Source organism: Ambystoma mexicanum, chromosome 7p (genome assembly GCF_040938575.1).
Source record: "Ambystoma mexicanum isolate Mex_15411 chromosome 7p, UKY_AmexF1_1, whole genome shotgun sequence".
Lineage (NCBI taxonomy): Eukaryota > Metazoa > Chordata > Amphibia > Caudata > Ambystomatidae > Ambystoma > Ambystoma mexicanum.
In genome coordinates, this window is record NC_090939.1 from 106,204,747 (window position 1) to 106,227,503 (window position 22,757).

General features: G+C 42.1%; 1 protein-coding gene across 1 annotated transcript in view; it reads right to left on the reverse strand.

Moving 5' to 3' along the window:
• The window catches only part of CCDC191 (coiled-coil domain containing 191), a 299,595-nt gene that overhangs the window by 104,223 nt on the left and 172,615 nt on the right, over positions 1 to 22,757 (reverse strand). Inside the window, exon 9 of the mRNA XM_069635893.1 lies at positions 9,480 to 9,720. Coding sequence (XP_069491994.1) covers positions 9,480 to 9,720 — 241 coding nt within the window. The remainder of the gene's footprint in view (positions 1 to 9,479; positions 9,721 to 22,757) is intronic.

The following is a 22,757-nucleotide window of genomic DNA, read 5'->3' on the forward strand; positions in this document are numbered from 1 at the left end:
TGGCAGTTTGATTTGAATGTAGAAAACTGGGTACCAAAGTGACATTTAGCTGAAGCCTGGCTTAAAGAGATTGAATTCTGCCTGACACCACCCCCGACAGGAGTTGAAACTTGATCAGCAGCTGTGTTCCCAGGCCTGGCTGCATTCTGCTGCCCCTGCCAAAAGGAGATGACACCTCTCTGATTGAATAAGGGGAGGAGCACCTGGGGACTACATGAAACTAAACAAAGCACTGTCCTTGGCCCAGGCAAATGTTAAATTAGGGGGGTCGTAAATGGCTTCCTCTTGGAAGGAATCTGGGAGGGGCACTGCATCTGTGAGCCAGCTGAGCTTGGGGGAAGTGGATAAACCAGAGATTCCACCATGTGCTTTGGAAAACCACACCCCTTAGGGGCCAGAGCATAATTTTAAAAAGATGGATAATTCATAGTGCGGACTTGTAAAAAATTATATAAATAACATCATCATTCTTGTGATTTTTCTGTGCACATTTTAAGAGGTCTTAGGACCGGGTGGTATGTTCTTGGGGATAGTAGCGGAAAAAAGGTTGTTACTCCAAATGTATGCATGTTAAAAGTCTGACACTTTATCATCTGAAACCCATATCCCTGGTGCACATTTGTGTAGAATCTGGAAAGGTTTAGAGGTCGTTATCTGGATAAAATAAAAAGGGGAGAATTCTGTCATAAGTGGACACAACATCTTACAAAGACAGGGATCGGATGGTTTGGTGCTACAGAAAATATGTTAACTGGATATATAATATTAGAAAAATGGTACATAGATAAATATGTATTTGGATCAGAAATAGATTTGTGTGCAATTTGACAAGGGGAGGAACCTCTGACCATAAACCTACCTCATCACTCTGACTCACAACCCAGTTCCCCCAATCAAGGGAGAGAGGAGGAACTGGCCAATGATAAGTTGAGAGGGTTGGATATAGAAGATGAGCCGACCCTCCCACTTTCTAAACACATAAAAGGAGACTGTGCAGGACAGGTAGGGAGATTCACTTCCCACTTCAAGCTGATTTCTTGCGGAGCGTTTTGCCAGAAGACACCAGATCCAGCACTTAGACTTCAAATCCAGACAGAGACCAGAACTTTGAATTCAGACTTCAGAATTTGTCAGCAGGCCTCAAAATCTTTTGCAAATTGATTTACCCCAAACTTCCAAGGGGCAAAGCAGAGTAAAACAGCCGGGCTGAGCTGTTTGATTCTGGCCTAAAACCCTGTGCCAGAAACACCCAGAAAGCAGAGCTGTACCCGGAACCAGAGACCAGACCTTTGTGAAGCGCTGAGTGCCAGACCAGACCAGTAGAGCAGAGCTGACCCAGACCGCTGCAACCAGAGAACCAGGCACAGACTGTCCGTGGCGAGGGAGCCGCAGTCCAATCCTGACCCGATCCGTAGCGAAGTCGCATTCCTGTCCAAAATATAGTGTGAGTACCGCCAGAACTGTGCAAAACCCAATCTCTTAGTTTAAAATAATCTAATTCAAACTATTTTAACCTGTTGAGAACTGCATCCTAGAAATCTTGTGTTCCTTCTGTGATCTCACACCTGAAAACTGTCATCTGTCATTCTGAGCTTGACTTTTCTTTTGAGAATCTACCTTCACGAAATCGTCCGTATCTCCGGAACCGTTTGTCCTAGGAATGGAATTTCATCTTAAAGCTAAGATTCTGGGCTTTCCAACGAACCCAGAACCGACTTTCTATTCATTATACTTTTTCCGTAATCGCGCTCGACGCACTCGGAAAAATTGCCGTGAATTGCGATTTGGCTCAATTTCTTCACTTGGCTAAAATAGCAGCTCCTTGCATTCCTTTGCTGAAATTCGTTTGCCACCTGACAATCATTCATAGAGCATTGCTAAAGTGATCCTGAACTAATACAAAGTAGCTGTCACCCACCCTGAACCTCTAGAGGGAATTTAAATCATTTTAGCATATTTTTCACTTCTTTGCATACCACCTTTAAAGTACTTTGCCTGTGTTTAAAATCATCCCTGTTTCTCTAAGCTTGCTAGGGGGGAACTGAATTTGTATTGTACTGTGATCGTATTCCTGAAGAACTGTGTGTGTCACTTCCACCTCCTTACATTGCATAGAGGGGGGGTGAATTGCCAAAAGGGGAAAAGTGATTATATTATGTTTTGCTGAAAAGTTTATTCCTGTGTTGCTTCTTTTCCACCTTGCATTTCCTTGTACCATATAAAGCATTCTCAGCTACCTTATCCTCTATACTACTCCTAAGTAATTACCCAGTGTGCTAGTATCACATCATCCATTGCTGATCACTCACTGTCATATGTCTAAGTGTGATATCAATTATTAATTTATTATAAAAGTGCGATATATATATATATATATATATATATATTGTTTAATTCTCAAATAAACCTTTTAAATTTGCAAAACTAACTTACTTCTTGGCTCAGTGGGGTCAGGGGGATTCTAAGAGAGGGGTGTTATATAAGGGTTGTCATCCAGAGTACACGAACTTGACATAAAAGTATATAAATAAGGGCTTCCCTTGAGCAATCCCAGACAAGGCACTGACTTAGTGGGACTGCTTGATTGGAGTCATTTAACACTCTCTAAGGAAAAAGGAGATGTGCTGGTGGAGGTCGAGGAAGCACGTAGACCATCACTGTGGCATCCCGTATGCCAGCTGGGTTTGGTGAAACTGAATTGCGGCAAAAAGAAAGCGTATTGACGAGACCAGTAACACCATCAGGAGGAAAACACCAGGAGCTGAGAGACCACAGACATCCGCCACAGTGCAAGCGATAGACGGAGACGTTCACATAGCTTAAGGATGGCTGTTGGCACAATTTAGCAAGGCAGTGGCACAGCCTAGCCCCAATGCCCATACAAGAGCTGCAATACTCTACCCCATAGTTATTCAGTATATGGCCCTCCAAACGTTTGGTATTTCAATTTACATCAGCACTCGTCAGCCTAGTCAGAGAGAAGAATCATTGAAGTGGTAGTCCAAAACATCTGGAGGGCCACAAAATGAGTACCCAGACTCTAAACAAGACAGGGAACATGTGGGTTTCTTGGCTACAAAAGGTCAAGTTAAATACATGCAAGTAGAGCGGTAAGGCAAGCGATGGAGAAGGATGTAGCTTATTGGATCCAGTGGGGAAGAGATCTGTGTAAACTATGGTAGCTGGCATAGCCGCATGAGTTGGTGTTCGGCTAACATATTCAAGGAGCAAAGGGCTATTAACATGAAATGAGAATTAAGGCTTGGAAAGAAGTGTGTGGGATAATATATTCCTGAGAATGTGATCTGGGCACTATATCCCCACAAGCATTTTCTGAAAGTGGCCTTACATTCCCTATATGCTTCAAGAAGCGAGTTGGGGGCGCTATATCCCTGAAACTGTGTATTAAAGCCAAAGAAGTGATCCAAACCTTCATACCAGAAAGAATTAGAAATAGCAAACAGGGCACTATATCCCTATATTGTAAAATACAAGACAGGAACTTGGTGCTATAAGTCAGGGCATGGGCCAAAAAACGTGCTGGGCGCTATATCTCTGAGACTATTCTTGAGCAGCAGAATTCCGCTAAATTCATGATACTGTAAGCCTCTAACACTCAGACCATTAACTGAAACTTACTGGGAACCAGGCACTCAGACATAGATCGGAATCGAAAAGAGAGTGGAAACCCATTAGCACAGTATTCCCCAACATCTTTCGCTTAGATTTCTCCAAGCCAGAAACAGTCTACTTATAGATAAACCCCTTGTCCCTACAGGCATTCATCTCACCCCTAACCTGACAACACGAATGAAAGTCATTACAACTGGCATACTATGCTCCATGCTGCGATGATCCACCACAGTAAGAAATGGGATTAAAAGGTCTTTTAAATAACGGTATTGCGAGCATTGCCCGCAGGTCAGGAGGAAGATCATTTCATGCGCTTGGGGCAGTCGAGTTGAATGCTAACTTTCCTGCTCTTTCAAGGTTGAATCGAGGTGTACTCGGCAGGCAAGTAGTATTAGAGCACAAAGTGCGTACTGAGGATTTAACGAAAAGTCTAGACTTCAAGTACGAAGGACTAATACCATACAAGCATTTATGAGTAATAGTGGCAACCCAGAATGCCTAGCTTTCTTTCATCAGTAGCCAGTAGAAAGCGCGGCAAGCTTCCGTCACAAGATCTCTGGGTTTCAAATGATTAATGACCCTAACTGCACCATTTTGCAATGCCTAAAGCTTACCAACATTACACAAGTTAGAACGATGTAGAAGACTACCACAATAGTCGACCTTAGCACCCACAATGGCACGTGCCAGTGCTGCACAGTTCTCCTTAGATATAAAAGGGCATATGCGACAAAGCAGCTTTAGTTACAGGAGGTAGAATATACTGTATCATTAGTTTGAGCGTTCATAGAGAGAGTGGCCTCAAGGTACACTCCTACGGTTTTAACCTTCTCTGCCACGGGTATGGTGCAACCACAAATTCTTTAGAATCTTGCGGGAGTTTGCACATTCTCTGCTGAGTGCCTAGAATCAGTAGTTCTGTCTTAGAATCATTTAAGGCCAACCCATTAAATGCCATCCAACCATGAATAGAGTTGTAGATTTCATTAATGTTGGCAGAATACAGCCTATAATCCCCAGTGATCTGCAACAGGACCTGCATGTCATCAGCGTGGTTGGCATGGAGTACATCGATACTATCCAAGAAGTCAAAGATAGGCTTATTAAAATGATTATAAAGGGTAGGTGATAAACAAGAGCCCTGAGGGACACCACCCACAAGGTCAACTGGGGTGGCCGCTCTAGATTCAGTAAAAACTCTTGCAGACTGACCAGATAGAAAAGAGTGAACCCAACCTATGGCATTAGGTGAGAGTCTCTTGACTAAAATATGTATGCGCCAGTCTCACCTTATTTTGTCATGACTTAAAACATTATTAATCAGTGGTAATTCTGATCAACTATTAATTTGTGGTGTTGGTAATCAAGTTGATGACATTGCCTTAGAACAAAAGACTTTTATAGGATTTGGCAATTCCAAGACCTAACAAATTCAAAACACTTTTCCGGAAGACCTGAATGTAGCAGATATGTGGCGATCCAAGAATCATGTTTTAAAACTATTTACTTGCTTATTTTCCCCAAACTTATCCTCTTGTATTGGTTAGGTGTTTATTAACAAATAGATGGCACATGCTCTTCCTTGTTCAAAAATTGTCTCGCTGGCGATCCCTGATCTCCCCCTAGTTTGGGGGACATCTCCTCTTCAGGTATAGACGTAATCCTGCACTATAGAATGGCTATGAAATTATTTCAGAATATTAAGGACTTCACCTCTGAATTTGTTACTACTAATTCCCATATTGATAGGTCTATAATACTTATTATTCAGTTTGAGGTACACCAATAAAAGGCATGAGAAACAATCCACTGAATGAATCCAAACCACTTAGCCACTCAAAACCTTTTTCTACAGTAATCCCTCAAAACATGCAATGATCTCGTCATCAAGCGTAATTAATTAAACAATATAGCTAATGAAAAATCCTATGGCTCTTTATTACATCTCAGAGCCAATTATTATGGTGGTTTAAATAAAGCTGGCAAACATTTAGCCTCCAATCCTGAGCGCAAGAAAGAGAGATAAAAAAAATGATATCAATCAAATACTTTTACGGAAAACACTTATCTGAAAGAAGCTGACATTGTGCAAACATTCCTAGACTTTTACAGCAAAATCTACTGCCCGGGTATTACTGTATTATACAATAGTATCTTACAATATCTTTTCCAAATTGATAACCCCTCATTTCAATCTGAAGATGTATCATCTATTGAGGCTCCTTGGACTCTTGAAGGAAAATAAAAACAATCTGCGATCTCAAGCTAAGCAAAAGCTCCTGCAACTGACGGCCTTCCCATTGGCTTTCTAGTGTTTTTGTGACATACTGTCATCTCGTTTATTTCAACTTGATTCTCATTTTATTAGCCTTGTGATGCATTTATGTTCTTCTCCTTTCAGATGCTTTTTTTATTTTATTTGCAAGTACTGATAAAGATCCCTGACATGTGAGAATCTATCAAAACATTTCTTTAATAAATTCAGTTTCCAAAATCTTTGCAGAAATTCTCTTAAATTACCTTGATAAAATGATACTTTACTTTGATCCAGAAGATCAAACTGGATTATTTAAAGGTAGATTTGCCTCATCCAACACGCAACACTCTGGTCCATACCATACTCATCCACACACTCTGGGCTGGGAGGATAGTTCAGGGGCAATGCGTTTTTCTTGAACGCACGTCAACGCAGAGAAATACAGGTTCAAATCCTGGTCCCATGCTTAGAGACTGGTCTCGGTTATTAAGCATGCAAAAAAATAAAAGATTAATTAATTTAAAAAAAATACCATAAGCTCATATAACCGCTTACTTCTTCTTACCCTGGATCATAAAAAGATTTTTGTTTGAAGCACTGAAATTACATGGAATAGGATCAAATTTCTTAGGACTTGTTAACATTCTTAATTCTTCTCCATTCACATATGTTTTCATTAATTGCTCATTACCCACGCCACCCTCTTTTTAAGGATATACTCAACAGGGATGGCCCCTCTCTGCCTTACTTTTGTCCTGATCTTAGAACCTGCACTTCAATCTATTTGTAATAACAGAAATATCACTGCTATTGGGACTTCCACTATTAAATGATCTGCTTATACTGATGATATACCTCTTTACTTCTCTAACCGCTCTGTTTCTATTGCAAATATACTCACAACCATTGATATATTATCATTGGTCTCTCATATAAACTGAATCTTCATGAATCTAAAATCCTTCCATTAACCCATGCATGTTCCCAATCCAGAATAAATATTGTTGTAAAATGGTATACTAATTCAATTAAATACTGGTATTACATTTACCAGGACAGTATAATTAAACTCAGTACTACAACAAGATTGGAGAAGATTACTGGCCCACTTTTAAATGGTCTCCTTTCATATCATGGTGGGACTGACTCATAATATTATTCATCCCAACTATACTTTACCCACTATTTCTGTTAGCACCCGACATCCCTCAACCTTTTTTTAAATAAACGATAGCCTCCTTACTAAATTCTTGTGGAATATCAATCATCAGAGTTGCTTTCAATAAACAAAACCGCCTCAAAAGAAATTCTGTTTTCTCAAATATACTCTTGATCATGTGGTGCAATGTTTAAAATATGCGAAGTCCAATTTGATGATGACCAATTGGTACAAAATTGAAATTGTTCTTACACGTTTTCGCTTATGTACTTTTTCTTCAAAGGAATTTGTCATTACTTCACTTCTTCAAAATTGCTTGGGATACTTTTTTAGATGATCCTTATGAATCTACTCAATTTAGGAATATTTTCTTTTTGGCACAGCAAATTGTATCAATGATCATGCCATATTTCATAACCGATGGTTCAGTAAGGGAATTTTCTGCCATTATCAACCTTTTAATGGGAATGTGCCTATTCTGGTTTGATCATTAGTATCTTCATATGCGATTATGAATATTAACTTGACATTAGGAGATTTCCATAGTTATATTTGCGCTCATTTAAAACAAACCTTCAAAACGTTTCCAATCTTTGTTGCTTAATTCCAATACCACAGCTGCTTTGTTCTATGCTCTAATCTATTGTTTCACTGATGGCAATATGAAACCTAAACTTGAGAATGAATGGGGGGGGGATTGGGCTATCACTGTTTCTACTGATACCTAGGAGAGAATTTGGTTAAGATGTGTAACACTTCCATTTCTGTCAACCTTATGCAACCTATGTATTCCTTAAAGCATCAGGCCTTCCATTCCCCAAAAAGAATTTCAAGATCTTCCTCGGATTGCTCTGAATTATATTGAGCCTTGCATCTACCCAATGCTAACTGTATTCAGAAGATTTTTTAATTCAACTATATACAAGAATTTTGGACTGATATCTAGGAAATTGTGCAAACAATCTTTACTTGTATTGCACCCGTACCAATTGCTGAATTTTTCTTAGGTACCATGATTAATATTGCCTTCCAAATAATATCATCTAACTGGAAATGTGCAGATAAATTATCAAATGTGTTGAGGTAGAACTAGGTTTGCTGTAATCAAAGCATTGGGAAATAGTCATAAATCTAATGTAGAATTTCAAAAAGTCAATAGTGATTTGTCTATGTTAATTTTCTCCATAACTCCAACCTTTTGTTTGCTTCTAACCAAGTTGACAAAAATATTTATGTTTTTAAACTACCACAAAGTTGATCTGTTTACATGATAAATGCAAGTCATCTATTCCCTACCCTCTATCTCTTTTGCCACCGTCCTCATCCTGTCACTCCATTTAATAATGTGTTCACATGCAACTATGCTATATGTGCTTTTTAATATATTAACCACGCAATTGACTCAATCTCATAATTTGCATTTTATGAATTGTAATATTCCTTTACATTGCTGTTAATTATATGAATGTACTAATTGTCATCATTAAAATAATGTTCTTTTTCTTGAAAAACGTCAATATCATTATTTAACAAAGAAAATAATCATTAATAGTAGAAGAAATAGTTATCACATAACTCAAATTGTTTCCGATCCGAGGGGCTCAGGAAATCTAAAAACATGCATGATATTATTAACTCCCATTGAGGGACATTACCCTGTGAAAAAGTCTTCTGGAAATAACATCTTGTTGACACAAAAATTATATTGAACATAACGAAATGGGTTAACGGGTTTAAAAGGGTTAGGGAAAGGTGGTAGGCAAGCAAGGGGCAGTATTACTTGCAGTCACACGCCCTGTAAAAGACAAGAGGGGAACAAAAAGACATCCTTTAAAAAGCCTGAATGCCAAAGGTTATTGAGAAAGAGGTTTATTTGAAAGATGTTTCCACATAGAACCATCAGGCCCCAATAACAACACAACCTACAAAGATAATCCAGTGTAGCTTCCCGATTATAGAAACAAGGACCTTTTTTACAATCCACATGATGCTTGACAAGTTTTGCTTCAGGCAGGCAGAGTAAAACTGGTCCTTTCCTGAAGCAATTTGGGAAACAATTTCAATTAAATAAGAGAAAAGGTTTTTTTAAAGTGGAAAGCCTGATTTCCCAACCACAGAATCAGACATGTTGCTTTGTTTCATGAGGCGATGACAGAAATACACAAAACAAATGCTGTGGGCCAGCGTGCAGTTGGTATATTTTGAATGGTGCATGCACTCTGCATTGAGAATGCATTCCTGTGTTGGAAGGGTCTACACTCAAGTCCCTTAACTATAGCAAGTAGTTAGGCCTAAATGCAATTATTTCCCAGTTGTTCTGTCTGGTATCTGTAACCCTCTCTGAAAAGTCTTTGTTATATATTCATCTCAAATGATATTAAGCAGATAAAATGATAGAAACTCATCAAACATTATAGAGAAATGGTCTACCTCTTGTAGAGCCTCTGCCCCATTATGAATAATTCCACACTCCACTCTCATCTCTGAATCCCGGTGCTGCGATGCTGAAGACGATGCTGCATCTAGGAGTGCTACCATTTTTCTTTTGGTCTCCTCCTTCTTGGCCTCCAAATCCCTGCGATCCCTCTCGGACCGACACCACAGCTGCCACGCTACAAAACAGTGCCGCAGGAGTCTCCGGCGGTCATTTTCCGAAGCCAGCTGTCGCTTCCTTTGTAAAACAGATGTACAAAATTTGATGCAACAATCAAACAACGTTGATCTACAGAGTGTGAACTTTTGAATCACTGTGAAAGAGAAAGGCTGTGAACTGCAAACAGGAAAGAGTAGAAACGCTTTGGAGTACGAGCAGGAAACAACCGAAAATGAGTAAGTTAAAGTACAGTGAGGAGCAAGACTTGATTTTTTTAGACAAAATGAAAACTATAACATATGAAATGCAGACAGGAGAAATGGTGCTGGGCTAACAATAACAGAAATGATAAAGGAGGAAAAGGGGTGAATATTACATAATGTCGGGAAACTCCAAAACATGTGCTCATCAGAAGATGTAGTAAAGAACACACACATGAACATGTTATGTAGAAAGTGGAAAAGAATGGAAATACATTGAGCTGTACATTTAATGCACAACAGTACTGTTTGGTAAAAATAAACAAATATGTTACAAAGAAATGTACCAAGAAACGACTACCGATATACACAGGTTTTTCAAATTATGACCCCAAAAAGATGGTAAGTGCTACTTCAAGCCTTTCCGGAATTGTGCTGTGTTTAGATAATTTCATTCTGGACTAAATCATAAACATGACTGATAGATTACATTTCAACTCGAAAATGTTGTACCATCAGCTATTCTGCACTCCTCTTATTCAGTTTAAAGAATCAACCTGCAGTGAAAGCCCGCAGGCCAGTGTGCCCGACAGGTCGGACCCAGCCAGGCACAGCGGCCACGTTAGACAGACCGTCACAGAAGCACTGGCACGGTTAACAACGGCGACGGTGCTTCCGTGTTTCCCATTCCCATAGAGTCCACTGGGAATCTATGGGAATTACAATTTACTAGCGTTTGGTTGTAATCCCCCGGTGGCACCGGGAAGTCAGGCGCAGTAACTCATTACGGGTCCGGCGGCAACCTGCCGGTATCACTGGCACAGTTACTGCCAGACCCGTAATGAGGCCCAATGAAACCACTGCACGCCCCGAGTGAATCGGCAGCAAGTCATGACAGCCACACACTTTTCCACTGGATATTGGCATGGGATGACGGACCATTGGTTAAAAGACAATGTTGACGTCTCTCTTAAATGGGGTGCAAACATGAGTCAAAAAAGCAGTCAAACATGCAGTACTGATTCAGGACATGGAGGCCAATGGATGTGTACGGCAGCTGGATGGAAATTCTTCATGTTACTGGACTTGTTGGCTGCCTTCAATATTTTAGACCAGTCAGTCCTTTTTACATTTTTAATCATTTACTTCAGCATTTCTGCAGTGGTTGAGCTCTTTCCTGGCAATATGGGTGCAGTAGGTGAACCCGGAGAGCTAGAATTCACTCCCCCGCCATTCTACTACAGAAGGTTCCTCAGGGTTACTAGTCTCGGCAAAACTGTTAATGCACCTATAAGCACAAACTCCAACAACAACTATATGCGGATAATATGTCACTACAAGGAACTGGAGGGGAGACGTCACACTCCGTATGGGATACCTCCTGAGTCCAAGTTGGATCCTTCACTCATCCGCAGGTGCGGTGGACAGCAAAGGAAAGCTGGGTTTGTAAACAGTATCGACAGAGCCATGAGCTACAAGGAGGCGGTACAGCTGAGAGCTTAAGTGGCACGCTCCAAGTCCCTGGATGTAACCCAATATGCATGATGTCATCCTTGAGTTAGAAGACTGAAAGCATAATGAAACACCATTATCCTCTTGCCAAGACCCTGCACATGAGAAAGCCATACCAGATGTGGGTTTGTGCGGTGGGCAAATGAAACAAAGAGCTGTGGGAGAGCGGTACAAGGCCAGGAAACAGGGGCAGAACTTCCTCCTGGAGTTAAGATAGGCCAGTGGACCTTATATAGGCTTGAGAAGCAGCTACAGAATAGAATACAACTTGGCCACATCAAAAGCCAGGCGGATTACATTGGGAATACTGTCCTGCGTCTTAAGCCTGCAAGATATATTGAGAGCCCTAAAAAAAGGGTGATTGGATACTATTTCCAGCCAGGCACAATTCCCTGCAACACAATGATAATAATGCATATTAGAACACCCTAGCGGGTGTTTCGCAATACTGATTGGTCAATCTGCGGGCTATACGAACTGGAATAGCCTGCAGATCGATTACAGCCCGCAGTTAGGTTTGGAATGGCTTATGTGATCCCACGGAGCTGTGGACGGCCGTGTAAGCCTGGAAAGTGGACGCGTTGGTCGGCGTCTAATTTCGGAAGGGAAAGAGTTAACTTTCCGCTCCGAAATGCACGTTGCAAGACCAACGTGTCGTCCTATAGGATGGGGAAGCGCCTGCGTGGGTCCGCCCACGTTTCCGATAATTAAGAAGAAGAAGAAGAAGACCAACGTGTGCCACATAGACCCTCCCACGGAAACAGGGAAACGAAGCCGAAAGGAAACGCTTTCGGTTTTGATGGTGCAAGGAAAGCATTTCCATAAGGGGAAAGGCGCAGGCATGACCTGCATTGTTCCGTAATGTGGAACGTGAAGAAAGCTTTTTTGCTGGCAACAAAATGACAGGCAATCTTGGGCACACCGCTTCATGTTCAATGCTGCATGGAATTGGCAATGGCGAAGGGCACAGGAAGGTAATGAATGTATGTGCAGATGCTGCTTGCAACTGCATGTTAGTGTGCAGTAATTGGTAACTTACATTTGTGTAGTGGGTGAAAAAAAACACACCTGAAATATCCTTAATTAGAACAGGGGGCAGGCATACCCGCACCTTATTGTACGTTAAGAGCATACTCCTCCCACCCTAGCACCTTCTACCACCCTATAAAAAACACTGAGGGTGTTCTAATAGCTTTATAGACCTGTAGCAAGGGCCGTACCGGGCGTTATGGTCCCTCATACCTCGTTAAAGGCGCTCGCTTCGCTCGGCCCATTAACTCGGTCTTCAGGGCCCATAACGCCCAGTACGGCCCTCGCTGCAGGTCTATAAAGCTATATTAAATCAACTATATTAGTACATTCACTAAATTTATAGTGCTTGAACGAGGGCGTCTAATCACTGCAAAGACTAGCACTTGCCAATGCACTGTGCCTTACTTTTAACACTATTCACACAACCAGGGATTTTAGACTTTTGGGGTGATGATACTAAATTCAATAGATTATATAAAAGGCACATTAAGAAATAACTTTGAAAGGCAGGTATTGGTCTAACTACTATATTACCATGTGCAAGGGAAGAGACTCAGAGAGATGTATATATTTATGTATGAACAGGATTTGTAAAGCGTGAAGACATTTGCTCTGTGTCTTTGCTAAAGTAAACAGATGCAGGATGCCTACGGCATCAAGCCATTACACATGTCTGGAAAGAACACACGTTTTCAATAAATTCCCATGTGACTTGGAAAGGGACGGATATTAAATGGGGATCCTATCAGCATTTAACATCACACATGGAATGCAATCAAGAAGAAAGCTGCAGGCTGGTGCAATTTTCTTTTTTTGGAAAGTTTTATTTACAAATTAACATGTTATAAACAATAAAATAACCTACACAAAACAGTCAAGAACTTGACAAATCACTGCATTTTGACACAGAACTATGTACAGTACGAGATACAAATTACACCAAAACCCTCCACCAAATCAATTACATCTCTCAATCACGCACCCCCCAAACCCACTAATTACACATATACAACACCAAGTCTAATATAACTGAAGAAATTTACCCCAGATTTTCTCAAACTTACCCAATTTCTCATCTCTCCTGTAAAGCACCCTCTCCATTCCTGCCAAATCAGGCATTTCAGTCAACCATGTCTCAATATTCAATGACAGTGTAGATTACCAATTCCGCAAAATAATTTTCTTACCAATCATTGTCCCTCTGAACAACCATTTCTTCTGATTCTGACTGAGATCATCCAATGACTCATCACTCCCCAATATCACCACTTTGAAATCCAGGACAGGCAGTCCCTCTATGACCTCATCACAGTCCCACAGCAAATGCTCCAACGTACCAGACTCATGCATGCATCTCCAACATTCAGAACTCTCCAACATCCCTCTTCTACACATTTTCTCTGGTGTGCAATAAATCTGATTAAGCATCATTATCTGTCTCGACCTCTCTGTAAGTCCCAATGAGCACATCTTAACATTCACACACATTTGTTGCCACAAGTCTTCTGTGATATCTGGCCCAATTCTTCTGCCCCACTCCTCCCTTAGCGAATCATCACCATGGTAATATGACACAATCACTTTATACAATCGACTGGCCAGGCACCCTTCTCTTCCTACCACCTTCCTAGTAAACATATTCAAATCAATTTTCTGCTCCAAGTCTACATACCCTATCGCACGTTTAAGTTTCAGATAGTCAGAGGCTTTAAAGTTCTCTATGTTATAATGCTGCTGCAGTTCCCTCGCAGTCATCCAATTGTCATTTCTAAACAGATCAGCCACCCACCGCACTTCTCCCAAAATCCAATACACCCAAAAGACCACGTTACCATTTATTTTAATAGCGGGGTTCAACCATATTGAGGCCCCAGGCTCTTTAAATGCGTCCACACCCAAATACCTACACTAATTCTTCCATGTACTCCTTAAGTTCTGAATCAACAGATCTTTTCCACAACTCTGCTTCGAGATAGAAGTCAATACAGCTCGCAATGTCAGAGGCCCATTGAAGCTAGTCTCAGCCTCCCCCCACCCCACACATCCTGCAACTCTTCCACGAAGGGAACCAAGAAATCTGACATGAAAGCCAGATGATACGCTCTGAAATTTGGAACCCCTAGACCGCCCCATGTACTGGCAACTGCAATTTCCACAACTTCAACTTCGGGGGCTTCCTATCCCACAAGAATTCCTGAAGCATTCTGTCCAAATCCTTCCATGGCATCACTAAAGGGATCATACGCAAAACATAATTTATTCTTGGGGCAGAGATCATTTTCAAGGCATTCACCTTGCCCCACAAAGAGAGATTCAATAGACTCCATCTATCCAGATCAGTCCGTAACCCACTATACACGACACATGTTTTCCTTAATCATGTCTCTAATCTCAGGAATCAGCCAAATTCCCAAATATAACAATTTGTCCGGACACCATCGAAATCCTAAATCCATTACAAATTTCCTATCAACAGAATGTGATAAGGGCATTATCTCCGATTTCGACCAATTGATCTTGTATCCAGAACACAATTGGAACTCTGCCATTATATCCATTAGCGCCGGTATAGATTTTTTAAGATAACCAAGGACCAGGAGCATATCATCTACAAACAACCAAATCTTCTGCTGTAACCTCCAGCTCAATTGCCCCACCACTTCATCAGCTTCTCTAATAAACTCAGCCAATGGTCTAATGCTATCACAAATAATAGTGGTGATAAAGGGCACCCTTGCCTTGTTCCTCTCTCCAACTTGAACTTTCCAGACCGCGTACCATTGGTGTTAACCTCTGCAGTCGGATTACTGTACAGTAGCCTGATCGACGAAACAAATTTCTCACCAAAACCCATCTTGATCAATAATGAGAAGAGGAAATTCCAATTCACTCTATCAAACGCTTTCTCCGCATCTAAGGACAAAACAGCACTGTCTCCTTGTTGACCATTCACCTTGGAAATAATATTCAAGATTTTCCTGATGTTACTGGAGGTCTTCCTACCCCTCACAAAACCTGACTGGTCTACATGGATCAAAGAAGGAAGCAAATGTTCCAATCTAATCGCTAATATCTTCGCCAGAATCTTGTTATTGGCATTGATTAAACGTATAGGCCTATAGCTCGATGGAAGAGTATCATCTTTCCCTTTTTTCAGACAGAAATCATGGCATGCCTAGTAGATTCCGGCAGCACACCCTTAATCATTGACTCCATATACATATCCCTCAAAAATGGAGTGCCGGGTCCGGCAGTAACCTGTAAAATTCAACAGGAAACCCATCAGGGCCCGGGGCTTTCCCCACATTCAGTTTACCAATAGCCTTCTTAATTTCATCAACTGTAAAATCCTCTTCCAGCAACTTCGAATCATTCTCAGAGATCCTAGAAAGACCCACTTTTTCCAGAAATTCTGCACCCCTGCCAGTCACCTCCGGCTCATTTTTGTATAGATTCACATAAAATTCCCAGAAAATCTTGTTCATCTCACCCGGATGATTAGTTATTTTGTCATCCTGACCCCGAATCGAAGGTATGGATCGCTCAGCCTCCCTCTTCCTCAATCTATAAGCCAACCACCTATCAAATTTTTCACCCTCCTCATAATATGCACATTTAAGATAAAAGTTATTACGATCCGTACGCTAATCTATCAGCGATTTCAACTCTCTCCTTACCCTCTTTAGTTCAGACACCACCTCCATACCTACTGGATCAGCCATTACTCTCCTGGACAATTCAGTCAACTTTTTCCCCAGTACTGTCTCTCTATCGATGCTCTGCTTCCTCAATCCACTAGAAACACCGATCGAATGACCCCGCATTGTACACTTCAGAGCCTCCCAAACTATACTAGGACGCATTTCTCCAATATGATTACACGCCACAAAGCAGTCAATTTATTTTCTCAATGTCTCCACCACTTTATCCTTTTGAAGTAAAGAGACGTTCATCCTCCAAAATGTGTGCTTGTCCAAAGCATACCTTAACCGCAGATGCAAAGTCACATGGGCATGATCAGTTAAAAGTATGTTACCAATTTCACTGGCCTTACAAAATTCTGTCATCTCACCAGCCGTTAAAAACATATCCAATCTTGAATAAACCGAATGTGCCCCCGAAAAAAAACTGTACTCTCTAACGGACGGATGCTCCAGCCCCCAACAATCCTTCAAATTATGTTTCAAAAGCAAATCAGCCAAAGCCAAGTGTTGCCTGTCTACACTCCCCTTAGCAGTTTTCCCACTTCTGTCCAAATTTGCGTCCAATACAATATTAAAATCCCCACCCAAGACAGCATTCCTGCAACGTCTGCGCCACTTTCCTAAAGAAAGACCCATCATCCACCGATGGCGCATAAATATTACATAAAGATACCACATGGCCCTGTATTTCTATCAGCAGAGCAATCATCCTTCCTTCCTTGTCAGAAACTTCCCTCAGAACCTTAATTGGGGTATTCTTTCTAATCAATATCACCACTCCTCTGGATTTAGTATTGAACAAAGCACCATGAACCCTCCCCACCCATACTTTCTCCAATTTTTCAACCACATCTTTCGCCAAATGGGTCTCCTGCAAGAAACATATCACCGCTGAGGTCATCCAAAAAACGTAGCACCTTCATCCTCTTTTTAACATTATTCAATCCATTCACATTCTGTCACCAACCGCAGGTCCTCACACATCATTTCCACTTCAGTATTTTCCCCACGAGCAACAAAAGTCAACACACGACACCAAGGTCACCCAACCCACCCCCGCTGAAACAGATGCAGTTAGCAATCCACAAACCCACGTAGCAATTAAAAAAAAAACATTTAAAAGTCCCAATGCCCCGAACCCCCCAAATCAAAATGAACTCAATTAGAAACTTCAAACCACAAACAATAATAGCCCAAAACCCCCAACATCACCAACATGCCCCTCATTTCATCACTCCAATTCCACTTCAACTCAACAATTCAGCAACTAACTTGAAAATAGTAATCAACTATGCCACAGACCCCACTCAACATCAACCCACCCCACTCGGCCCAAACACCCCGATTTAGCCACTGGATTCCCCCACCCAATCGCTGCAACGCAGGAATCACTTGAATACTCCATCAATACAATATAGGCATAAACTTCGAGGCGCCCATCATACCCACCATCCCACAGCCCGCTGGCCCCCCATCAGAAACAAAGCATGATGAGCAAAGTTCGATTTCATGCCATGACCACCACCTATAAGCAAACTTAATAACAGCCCAAAAACACCCCTCCTCAAATTATATCACAAACGAAAGAAGCCACCAAACCATCCCAAACCCCTTACCTCAGGACCATCCAAATCCCAGAAATACCACACAATTGCCCAACCCATATAAACATGAATATCAACCTGGTTAATAGCACAAAACCAAGAACGCAGCCCCTATACACTCAGTCAGTATAACATTATGTTATGGCATGTAGCACCTAAGCAGTTACAGGGCCAACTCCAACATCATCACCCCTTCCATTTCCTAATGCAGTTCCAACATCCCACCCTCAAGAGCGCAGATAACCGCTCCAACTACCCAATTAGTCGTAGGTTCCCTTGTGAACATATAATGCAGCCCGAGATCACCATGCCCAGACCGCTAAACGTCTAACATGCATCAACTGCTAATAGCAATACATCATATGCAAGGAAACTACAAGAACACAGTAGCATAATATCACAGGCATCATCATCATAATTTGACACATGTGAGCCCGTCATAATGCCACAATGCCTCAACCTCCTGAAGAATGGAAAGTCACAACCACACTTCATCCTCTGCACGCCTTCCTAATAGCCGAAAATAATATTTTCCCAGACAGATAACTTAAAAAAATAAAAATAAAAATAAAGGGAAACAGAAATCCACAGAGACTTTCCGAAAAGCTATCGGTGTTCTTCCCCACATATAAACATACATAAAGCATCGACCGCCTTTCCCGGATATCTCCCAGCATAACGAGACATCGAAGAAACCTTTTTCATACCCTCGTCTCTGAAGGTCTGATACGCGTGTGTGCCACGTACGCGCATGTATAATAAGAGGGCCTGCACAGCTGGCGTACTACCGGCGGTCAAAGCTACGGATTCCGTAGCACATGAAAAGGAGGGTGAAGACACAGTCCATTATCCACTGACTAGGCACGGGCACTCCGCTCCAGGTCATGGGGGATTAGCACGACCCGACAGTCAATTAAAGCCAGGAATTCTCGCTGGATGCAAACAAAAAAACCCTGCATACATATATACCAATAACCCTCGGCGGGCATGTGGATGTTAGACGATGGGCATGATGTAAGTCCCAAAGCAGTAGTTATCCAGCGATCTTCTTCCTCAGGTGGGCGCCGATCTCCTCCACTCCTCCAGTCCTCCCGTCCAACAATCCATCCGTTCGCTGCAATACGCTGTTCAGCCAACAAAGTGACACCGCTCCCACACACTATAATCCAAATGATGATGCGGGACGCACGTCGCACCACGTGACTCCCCACAGAACAAAGTCCTTTCCTTGAATTGTTTCCAGCGAGTATCCACAGGCAGAAAGATGCACGAGCCGAGTGAGTGCATTCTTCAAAAAGGAAACATTTAACTGTGGCAGGCTAGAAGTGCCATTTTGCTTTAGTTAGTGCAATATGAATTATTATTTTTAAAAAAAAAACACTAAAAAACAATAAGCAACAGTACCTTCAAATGTCTCGTCTCTATTAAGTAAAGGCTCCAGCCAACTCACTGCTTCTTTTGAATCCGAAGTGGTCTTATCCCCACCAGGAGGGCAAGAGTCGGGACATTATTTCTATTCAAGAAAGCCTTCACCCCAGCTAGTTTAGCCATGTATTTAGCCTCTTTAAAAGACATCCTGATAGCCAAAGATTCCTTGGGGTAATCAGGGTAAATAAAAATCTGTTTTCCCTTATAGAAGACTTATCCTTGCAGATCTGAGCAGCTCCTCCTTTATCCTTGTACACATAAAGGAGATGAGAATTTGCCTTGTTTTAGGGCCACCTTTCCTTCCAACCCTATAAACATTATCCAGGTCATTCAGGGTAATCTGATCACAATGAAAGGAGGTTTTTAAGATATCCAACACCAACTGCATCAAATCTTCAGTATTATCCTCCTCAACACCAACCAGCCCCAGGTTCCTGGCTCTAATCTTGAAATCCAACTCCAAATGTTTATCTCTCCCCTTCTGTACTTCCTCCGTCAAACTGTTATAAGCTCTGTAGCTACCAGCCATTTCAGAGGAGATGGATGCAGATCCACTTTCCAAGGCAGAAACCTGACAGTCTAGCTGGGACACCTTCAAGGAAATATCCTTCATGGTAGACTTGACATCCCCCACATCGTGTACTACCTTTCCCAGATCCAGGGCCATCTTCAACAGCAAAGAGTATATGTCTTGTGTGCTTGGTGTCTCCTCCATCCCCACAGCTGGCTTTGATTTCTTGGAGATTGGATTTTCCGCAGTTTCAATTTTCTTTTTTGAGTTCATAATCATCCAATAGTATCATAAAAAGGGAGAGGGCAAGGAGCAGCAGGATTATGCTGCTGCCTCTGCTGCCTGCCTTCTGGACAAAAGAAAATAGCACTCAGCCTGCCCCGCTCTCAATCTGCCCATTTTGAAAACAAATTGTTACCAGTGATTGGCCTGTTGCTGCTGTTGCATTAACATGATGAGCTGACGACGATTCATCTTTTTGATCTCAAGCCAGAGAGAGTAGGTCACTCTTCTCCAATAGAAGGGATTACGTTGTTTTTAGGATCCCAAATTATCCTTTCAAATATAATCCCTTTTGCAACTCCCATTGCACCGAGACTCTTCTGCAACTTTTTACAGACTGGCATACTCGTAATGAGGCCCATCGTTTAGTGAGACTTTCCTTTCACATACATTTTCATAAGCAAGTAGATTTGTGAATTGTGCCTTGAGTTAAAAAAAATAAGTGTGTGAATTGTTTATTGAAGAGCTAGCAGTAGTACATACATACACAGGTACAGATGTCTCTCTGCTATGAGTGTGGGAGTGGAGATCAGATAAAAGCAGAGGATCCCTGTCTCCTGCTGCTGGTGTGAGCTTTCAAGGAGCCCAGGAATACGGACATCATAAAACATGGTGGGAGACAAAGAGCGAAAAAGGAAAGGATGTTTTCTGCAAAAATACAGCCAGGTCCACATCATGGGGAAAGTGAAAGAGAAGATGCTTGTTGTTGCAGAAACCATCCTTTCCTATTTCACTCTTTCTCTCCCACCATGTTTTATGATGGCTTCATTTCTGGGCTCCATTAATGCTCACACCAGTATCACGAGACGAGGCCCATCTTCTTATCTGACCATCGGATCACCACCCGCAACCCCACACATGACATGAGACATCTCTACCATTCCACATACATTTTAGAATTTGCTCTTTCATGTCACTGCCGCCCAGTACAGAGGAAAGTACAAAGGAAAGACATTTTCTGCACGTTGTCCTCCATAATCGACCAGTTTCTTGTTTTTTTTAATGTAAAGTTTATTGACATCTTTAAAATGAATCAAAAAGAGAGGCAGCAGACAACCCGGATAAGAAGCCATAATTAAACCACACAACCACAACTCCATTCTGTCCGACAGCCCCACACCCCTACCCCATGCCCTGGCATAGGCAACCACCACATCCTGACACATTTACCTCATAATAAACTCCATGTACGATAGCTTAACACGCACCCAAAGAAATCCACCTACCAACCAAAACTGAAAAGCGAAACGAAAAATAAAGACCAAGAAGAAAGGAGGCCAGACTGTAGCCAAACCACCACATCCCAGCAGGGAGGGAACCGTCCCACGCCTCCAAGCGCCCACCCACCCGTCCCTCGGTACCTATTCCACCAGCAAATGCCCTAACGGGGCAAGAACGGGGTGCAGCACCCACTCCATCTTGATATCCCCCCCACGACCATGAATGGCTGCGGTGCTCCTCTCCATTAGGTAAATATTCTTAGCCGTGGTTACCCTAGCCACTTCAAAAGCATAGCCAAACATGCCCTAGCTGCCACCAGCAAGCGGTGCACCAAGTAGGGCAGACCCTGATAACCCCCCTGGAGTTCCTCCAGTCCAAAAAGCACCCCACTGGGATGTCCCTTGTCATTATGGGGAAATTGACATTGTCTTAAGGCTGTCACTACGGCGAAACTTTGTTTCTCTTAGTCTTTCGACTTTGTTGCCACTTTTGGCAACTGTATTTGATTGTTCAATGCACATTACTGTACCGTGCAATGGGGTCCTTGCGTTTTCGGGCCCTAGTCATCCACTAAGGATTTTTTTTAGTGACTGGTCAATGTGCCTAGGAGTGGACTGGTGGCAGCTGAAGCTTTTTCGTGTTTTTAAACCTTTTTACCGAGCCATACCGCACTTACTGCTTTTGGCTCAGGACTGTGGCTAGTGTCCACTATTGTTGTGCCAAGAGCTCTTTTGTCTACTCCTTTGGCCCTTTTGTCTGTTGGCCTTGCCCCTGGACTTAGTGCTGGACAGATCTGTGATTAAAGATTTTCCATTCTGCCCCCCCCCCCAAATATCGAATATGGTCCAATCCACACAAAGAGGACTGCAGTTGATGGTAACACTCAGTGAAATACAATCTAAACAGCACCCTTTGTAAATGATGAATACTGCGCCTCAGGTTTGGGGTGCACAGAAAACACTGGGTGCCTAAACGATCAGCGTGAATATTTTGGATAAATTGAATCGAGAAGAGTCTTAAACTTCTCGTGTGTGGTGATCTCAGCATTTCCACAGAGCTACACTAGAACAAGCAGAGCGCCCAGGGAATTCTCGAATCGCACAGAGGAAACGTGCAACCAGCAGGAACAGCTGTTCTGTTACCAAGGAATAAATCATCCGACTGAAAGGTGTATTTTGTCAATTTCCCAAGCCACACCTCCAAGAGGATAACGCATTATTTATTTACATCTACTAAATTGTTTAGTGTTGCAGACAGAAAAGCCGTACAGATGAAACATAAAAAAGTTGAATATAATATAATTTATATTGATTGCTAATATGGACCAAAACGTGGGGAAGAGTGTGTAGAGCAATACAGTGCTAAATGAGGGCCTTAATCAGTGATACAGTTCTAAATGAGGGCTTTAATCATCTAGCAGTCCGGGGCATTACCATGGCATGCTTGATCTAGATGACCTTGGCTGTGGGGGATATTGGGTTGCGGGGGGCATTTCTAGCTAGAGAGAGGGTTAGTTCTCTGTCAGAGCACGTGCATGTACATTAGAGGGGACCATGGTGCAATCAGCTGGTACGGGATGCAGAAAGCACTGGATCCCCCAGTTCTAGCCGTTCTGTGCCAG